Source organism: Myotis davidii, unplaced genomic scaffold, assembly GCF_000327345.1.
Source record: "Myotis davidii unplaced genomic scaffold, ASM32734v1 scaffold2573, whole genome shotgun sequence".
In the NCBI taxonomy this organism is placed as follows: Eukaryota; Metazoa; Chordata; class Mammalia; order Chiroptera; family Vespertilionidae; genus Myotis; species Myotis davidii.
In genome coordinates, this window is record NW_006284359.1 from 15728 (window position 1) to 23708 (window position 7981).

Below are 7981 nucleotides of genomic sequence, written 5' to 3' on the forward strand. Positions count from 1 at the left end.
AATATACATTTGTGGATTATTATATAGCCTACTCCCAAACCCTGCCTCTTGTTTTGGTAGAGAAACTTTAAAAGCACAAAAAGGTGCCCAGCCAGTGTGGCTAAGTGGGTGAGCATTGACCTATGAATCAGGTCACGGTTCAATTCCTGGTCAGGGCACATGCCCGGATTTCGGGGTCAATCTCCAATGTGGGGTGAGCAGGAGGCAGCCAATCAATGATTCTCTCTCATCATTGATGTTTCTATCTCTCTCTGTCTCTCCCTTCCTCTCTGAAAGCAATAAAAATATGTATTCTTTAAGAAGCACAAAAAGGTGTGGGAGGAAGGAAGAGAGAGAGAAAAAAAATCCATGCAAGAGAGGAAACATTGATCAGTTGTCTCCCCTACACACCCTGACTGGGGATCGAACCTAAAACCCAGGTGTGTGCCCTGAGCAGGAATTGATCTTTCTATGCACAGGACAATGCTCCAACCCACTGAGCAACACCGGCCAGGCTGGAAACATTTTTTAAAGGATTCCCCAGACACCTTTCAAAAGAGAGAAAAAAATAGGCAAACATCTGAAAAGATTGATTTTTTTAAAGTTAGACATTATGAATAGAAATGTTAGGAGTAAAAAGTATATAATACAGTATAGCAGAGATTTTTAAATGATAGGATAAATTTATTGCAGTAAATCTGAAAAGTGATTAACTGAACATTGTGCTAAGAAAATATAACTTACTCAAGAAACAAAACACCTGAGTACAACTAAATTCAGTTTCAAGGAAATTGAATCAGTGGTTTAAAATCTACCCTCACCCACATGAAATCCATTAGATCTAAGCCGTTTTACCAAGCATTCAAAGAGCAGCTATTCCTAATGTTATACAAACATTTATATAAAAAAATTGTAATGTTCTCACAGCTCACTTAACAAAGCATCATATAATTTCATGCATAAATACTGCAGTTTGTAGCCTTAAGAGAAAGGGCCTTGTTCTTGTTCAAAAGACAATGACAATACCATTTTCCCACCCAAATGGTTGCAGGGTCTGGATCTTCAGCTTTTACTGTTTTATTGGGGTCACACCTTATACATAATTTTGTCTACTGGCCCATGTGGTCCAGAGTGTAGCCTCCTCTTTCACCAAAACTTTTGGCAGCTACAAATGATGATGCAGCCCGGCCAGTGTGGCTCAGTGGTTGAGCATCAACCTATGAACCAGGAGGTCAAGGTTTGATTCCCATTCAGGTTGCGGGCTCAGAACCTCAGTGTGGGGCATGCAGGAGGCAGCCAATCAATGATTATCTCTCATCATTGAGGTTTCTATCTCTCTCCCTCTCCCTTCCTCTCTGAAATCAATATTTTTTTTAAATGTTCAATGATGGTGCAGTGAGCATGTCTACAATGTCAGAGTCACAGTACCTAACTATCTCTTACAGTTAAAGAGGCTGAGAAAGTCCATTCTGCCAAACCGGTCCACCCAGGAGTGGCACGACAGGCCTGTCCCCGCACCTTGCCAGCAGGGCAGCAGACATCATTTGTTGCACTTTTGAAATTACTTTCTGTTCAGTTGGAGTCTGTGTTGTTTTAGTTACTGGTGAAAGAGAAACGCTTTCCTATTGTGCTAACTGGCCATCTGGATTTTTCTTAAAGCATCGAGCAGCAGGTGTGTGAGCAACAGGGAACAACATAGGTTCCGGCAGGATGTGCTTCTAGCTGTCTATCTACTTCCCAAAGCCAGGCTCATGAGAACCAAGGGGCCACAGCTAAGAAGGCAGGCAAACTACTTCCCTCACCGGCAGAATCCCACCACTTGTTCCGGAAACTCAACCAGAGCAAAACCAGAAAGAAGAAAGAAGAATCCCTCTTCTGGGCAAACAGCCTGGTTCAAAATCTCTGGTGTAGAATGCAGAGTTGGCCCGTACAGAAGGAAGCAGTTCAAAAGAGCAGTGGTTGCCTGGCCAATGTGGCTCAGTGGTTGAGTGTCGACCTACGAACCAGGGAATCACAGTTCGATTCCCGGTCAGTGTACATGCCCAGGTTGTGGGCTACTTGGGAGAAGCATCCCCTCTCCGCACCCCATTAGACCATGAGGTGGCCACAACTCCAAACCCAAAGCAGTGGAGAAAGGGCGGGTAAATGTCACTACACAAAGATAACAAACTTCAAGTCCAAACCACGCTAGTACCAAGTCACGGCGGGAAAAGATCACTGCAACTTCCACCACACGGAAGAGCTGACCCCACTAATGGCCAAAGCGCTCCTACAAAGCGAGGAACAAAAGACTAACAACCCAAGAGCAAACTGGTCAACAGATACAAACAAGCCGTTCACACCAGAATCGAAAAGGACCCCGAAGCTCTGAAAGACGCTCACACTCACTCTTAATGAGAACTACATGAAGGCAAAAGCCCACCGGTTGACACCCCTCACCAGGGCAAGGCTATGGGGAACGAGGGGAGAGCAGGAAACCACACTGGGGGGCACCGGCACCATCTACCCTGTTTGCAGATGCTCAGTGTGGCCGCTTCTAAGAATCTGACCCAAAGACACACAAGGTTGACCCAATGCATTTTCACTGTGGCATTTTTTATGACAATAAAAAGACTGGCAACAAGGCAAATGCCGTGGCGCAGCCTCCCAGCGAAGAGCACACAGCCCAGGACTGTGCCCGCAGCGCATGCGCAGGAGCTGGGCCAGAAGGAAGAGCTCCCTCCCATCTCAGGCTGGGAAGCAGTCCTCTCTGAGAGTCTTGACCTTGATTCCTGACTTCCCCAATGGAGGTGGAAGAGGGAGCCCAAGAGGCAAGTGGTTCAAGCAGACAGAACGGACAAAAAGAACACAGCATCAGGACTGGCTGGGACCCCGTGGGCCCTAAAAGAGGCAAACCAGCAGCCGGGGAAGCTGAAGCGGAAGTCCCTGCAGCTAGCTCGTGGCGCTCAAAGAAGCAGCCTGCTCTTTGTCACCTCGCCTGGAACGAGGCAGGCGGGAGAGGGAAGCGGAGATTGCACTGTCCTGGGCTGGTCGCCGGCAGGCGGCTCTACTGAATGCACTCCATGACGTGGATCTGCAGGGTGTCCATGTCAGGAGCCTGATACTGGCATTTGGGGCAACAGAAGTCAGGTGGCTCCTCGGGGGGACTTCTCTGGATGAACGCGGGGTGAAAGGACTGGTGAGCTGCAGAAGGAGGAGAGGGGCTGGTTACAGCACAAACTGCAGGGGAGGAGGGGACAGAAAGTACTGAGACCTGATGGGACCATCAAATCCAATTCCCAGGGTCACTGCCACTAGCACCTTCCCTTTAGCAACCCTCTGGGGGGGCGGGGGGGAAGTGTACCAATGAGAAGCAGCCCATTTGAGCTCCCACCGCCCAGGCTCCCCAGGCTGCAAGCAACCTCCCCTCCCCAGCCCCTCCTCCTGCAGCTCTCACCTTGGGCAGGGGGCTGGGAGACCTCTACATGCCGCTTCCTCATATCTTCAATCCTTTGAGAAGAGAAACTATGCAATTAATACGTGCAAGCCAAGCTCTGAGTGGCGTACAAAGCTGATGGAAGGACAGGGCGGCAGGAGGACAGACAGAGGGCCAGGCGCCCTCAGTCTCTTGTGCTCACAGCTGGAGCCCCCACAGCCCCCATCTCGCTCTGCTCTGCATGCACCACGCGCTCCAAGACCTACCTGGCCGACTCCTGGCAGCTGGCCTTCAACCTGCTGTACTCCCGCTGCAGCTGCTCCAGCTGCTCCTGCAGCAGCTCCTTCTTCTCGGCCAGCTTCTCCCGGGCCTGCCGCTCAGCCTGGAAATCAGCCTCGTAGATATCCGCCTGGCAAAGCCAAGAGAGAGGAACGTGCCCACCACCCATCAGCCACTCCTTGGACACTGTGCCGGGCACAGGGGCGAAGGCAGAGCCCACTTCCACCTTCCCACGGCCCATGGCACAGAGAGAGTCCCCAGGTGCACGAGAGGCCAAGGAATAGTCAAGAGGCCAAGGGGCTCGAAGAGCTTCTGAGAAGCCACTGCAAAATGGCACCAGAGACATGCCAGGTGCCAGCACCAGCAGGCCCGGCCTGCTCACCCGCATGTAGGCCACAGACCCTCACCTGGGCCTTGAGCACCGGAACGGTCTCCATCACAATCTTGTGCTGCTCGGCCTCTTCCTTCAGCTTATCGATCAATTCTTGCTTAGCCACCAGGGCCTCCTCGGCCTGCTGGAGCTGCTGCTTGAGATCTTCCAGCTGCATTCCCTAGGGACGGGTGAGGGGAGCTGATGAAGCCCAAGCTGGCCCAGGCCTGGGGTCGTGCCACCCCCAGGCCGGCTGCTACTTCAGGCGAGAAGAACTAAGAGGAACAAAAGATTGGACCCAGGTGGCCCGCCAGCCACAAGATGTCAGTGTGTGCAGGGCATGGGAAGGTGGAGGCTGAAGAGGACCTCTGAGGTCATCTGGCACAAGCTCCCACCTAGGCCAATACTCCCTTCCCAGAATCCCAGCTGGACAGCCCTCCTCCAACCCCTCAAAGGCCAAGAGCCACACTCCCTCCTGAGGCTGCCTGCTCCACACTGAGCTGTTCTCCCAAACTAACACTCCACCACGCACCCACTACGCCAAAACGCATCGTTTCTTCCACTCTGCCACCTGATCACAGGTCTGCTGGTCCCTCCCAGACACCCATATACACACACACTCACACAGACACTCGCATTCAAACACACACATCCACACACACTCACACACAAATACTCGCACTCAGACACACACATACACACACACTCACAGACACTCGCACTCACATCCACACTCACACAGAGACACTCGCACTCACTCACACACATACACACACACACACAGACACTCGCACTCAGACACACACATTCACACACAGACACTCGCACTCAGACACACACATACACACACACTCGCGCGCACACACTCGCACACACACTCAGACACACACATACACACACTCACAGACACTCGCACTCAGACACACACACATACAGACACATACAGATAGATACATGCACAGATACACAGACACAAGCCCACATGCATGCACACACACCACCCAACCATCCCTCTGGAAATCTAAGGGCCACAATTTGGCAACTAACTCTTCCTGTGTAACTGGTTTCAGGCTTTACCCTTATAAGTCTCTTCTGCGTATATTCGTGTTTGACCAGGCTGAAGAGGACCTCTGAGGTCATCTGGCACAAGCTCCCACTCAGGCCAACACTCCCTTCCCAGAATCCTTCTTAAAATGTGATCACCAAAAACTGTACTCAGCCCAGCCGACATGGCCCAGTGGTTGAGCATCGACCTATGAACCAGGAGGTCATGGTTCGATTCCTGGTCAGGGCACATGCCCGGGGTTGTAGGCTCGATCCCGGTGTTGGGTGTGCAGGAGGCAGCCGATCGATGATTCTCTCTCATCATTGATGTTTCTCTCTCCCTCCCTCTCCTATCCTCTCTGAAATCAATAAAAATATATTTAAAAACAAAACAAAAACTGAACCCAGTAGAGTTCTCATAAGGACAAACTAGAAAAGGGCTCCCCAATGACTTCAACACTGGGATGGAAACATTCCCAGAGAAATCTGAGCCAGGAGCCAAACTGGTGACGGCTAGCAAGAGGACCCAGCCCAGGGAGCGGGTGGAGACCCAACCCAGGCCACCATAGGCAGCAAGCATCACAGCCCAAGTGTCCCCATCTCCCCGTAGTCTACCCTGAGCCATCACACTGCAGCCTTGACAAAACTCTAAGATAAGTTGAGTGTCCCTCCCTCGCATTTGGGAGAGCAGGCCCCATGAGAGAGGAGCCGGGTCAGCTCAGTCCTAGGCAGTTCCTGGGGTGTGCCCACCATACTCACTCGGTTTCGCTCAGTGCTCACCAGGCTGCTCTTCATGCGGTTGTCATAATCTTGGAAGAGCTGGTGATAGGCTGCCTGGAGCTGCGCCAGCTTCCGCCTAAGAAAAAGGAGCTTTCGCTGGAGGAACCACCTTGTCCTGGACCAGCCACAGCTTTTCCTGCTTCCAACTCTGCCCACTTTCTTCCTCCCACAAACCCGAACGGGGCTCCCAGGGCACATACGTGCCTTAGAGGCCATCAGTTCCGAGGCACGCTTGGCTAAATAGTTAATATTATTTTCCTCATAACTAGCATATTTTGAAGTATGAAAAAAAATGTTTATAATAAAATGGAACTGTCTGCACTCTTTAAAAAAGTCAATTCATGCCCTAGCCAGTAAGGCTCAGTGGTTAGAGTGTCAGCGTGTAGACTGAAGGGTCCTGGGTTTGATTCTGGTCAAGAGCATGTACCTCGGTTGCAGGCTCGATCCCTGACCCTGGTTGGGGCACGTGTGGGAGGCAACCAATCGATGTGTCTCTCTCACATCAATGTTTCTCTCTCTCTGTCTCTCCCCCTCCCTTCCACTCTCTCTAAAAATCAACGAGAAGCCCGGCCTGGCGTAGCTCAGCGGTTGAGCATTGACCCAGGAGCCAAGAGGTCACCAGTTCAATTCCTGGTCAGGGCACAAGACTGGGTTGTGGGCTCAATCCCCTGTGAGGGGCATGTAGGAGACAGCCAATTGATAATGTTTCTCTCTCATCAATGTTTCCATCTCTCTATCCCTCTCCCTAGAAATATTAAAAATCAATAAAAATGTTTAAAAAATAAATGAAATAAATAAATAATCAATGGGGAAAATATCCGCAGGTGGCGATTAACAACAACAAAAAAAGTCAACTTCATGAAAAACAGAAAGGCAGGACTAGTCAAAGGTATACCAACAAAAGGAATGAAGGATCCTGGCCCAGACGCCGTTAACACGTGGGCCAAACAGTAGTCTGAATATGGCCTGGAGAATGTTGCCATTTAAAGTATGAATCATTTGGATGTGATAATGGTTAAGGAACTGAATCCGGCCCTCAGCCACAGACAGTCCGAAGGGCTCTCCCACAGGTAGAAAGCCACCGACATCCCTCCGGTCTCCATCCCTCCCATGTCAGGCACCACTCACTTCTCCTCCGAGGCAACCTGGCGCTCCTTGCGCAGAGCAGCCTCCATGTTCTGGTTCTGCATGCGCAACTGGTCCACCTGCACGCTGTGCTGCTGCTGCAGCACCTCCCGCTCGCTCTCCAGCTTCCGGGCCTGCTCACTGGCTGCCCGGACCCTGCATGGGGGAACAGGAAGGTCACAGAGGGCCCCAGCAGGAGTGAGGGTGCTCACAGGAGCCCTGCTGTGCTGAGGACTGCCAGCGAAAGGCAGGTGGAGCCAGAGAGCACTAGACGCTCTGCAGTCTGAGGAGAGAGGACGGGCCCTGGGAGCATGGGGAGGAGTCTTGGTTCAGAACATCCTGTCAATGCAGAGCCAACACAGCGTGAGAAAGAGGGAGGTTGCCCTAGCCGGTTTGGCTCAGTGGATAGAACATCAGTCCTTGGACTGAAGGGTCCCAGGTTCGATTCCAGTTAAGGGCACCTAACTCAGTTGCAGGCTCGATCCCCAGCCTCAGTCAGGAAACAGGAGGCAACCAATCGATGTCTCTCTCTCACAACGATGTTTCTCTCTCTGTCTCTCCCCTCCCTTCCACTCCCTCTAAAAATCAATGGGAAAATATCCTGGGGTGAGGATTAAGAACAAAAAAAAAAAAGAAGAAAGAAAGGAGGAGGGCTGTCACTGGAGACAGCGACAACTGCAGGGCACCAGGTTAGGGGCAACATGTTTGTGTCAATGCAGGGACCCAGCCAACAACCAAGTGCAGGTGCCAAGGAGACCTGGGGCTCAGGTTCAGGCTGATGCCATCCATTATGGAAGCCCCTTCAAAGGTGAAGGAGTGATCCCAGAAGAGAGTGCTGCTGCGGCCAGGGGAGAGAAGCTCTCAAGAACCACCCCTTAGGGGCCAACAGGTGGGGGATGGGGGCCCAGCCAGAGCAGTCTCCGTGGAGGGGCCAGGAGAGATTGGGAGGAGAGGAAATGGAGGCAGCCAGAAAAAATAAGCCTTTCTAC

At 51.6% G+C, this 7981-nt stretch overlaps 1 protein-coding gene across 7 annotated transcripts in view; it reads right to left on the minus strand.

The window, feature by feature from the left end:
• Positions 1 to 2553: 2553 nt before the first annotated feature.
• The window catches only part of IKBKG (inhibitor of kappa light polypeptide gene enhancer in B-cells, kinase gamma), a 13478-nt gene continuing 8050 nt past the window's right edge, over positions 2554 to 7981 (minus strand). For all 7 annotated transcript variants that reach the window (XM_015571748.1, XM_006754772.2, XM_006754773.2 and 4 more), the window contains 6 exons: positions 6996 to 7148; positions 5847 to 5943; positions 4081 to 4224; positions 3661 to 3803; positions 3416 to 3468; positions 2554 to 3162 (listed from right to left, as the gene is read on the minus strand). In XM_015571748.1, coding sequence (XP_015427234.1) covers positions 3026 to 3162; positions 3416 to 3468; positions 3661 to 3803; positions 4081 to 4224; positions 5847 to 5943; positions 6996 to 7148 — 727 coding nt within the window. In that variant the 3' untranslated portion in view covers positions 2554 to 3025. The remainder of the gene's footprint in view (positions 3163 to 3415; positions 3469 to 3660; positions 3804 to 4080; positions 4225 to 5846; positions 5944 to 6995; positions 7149 to 7981) is intronic.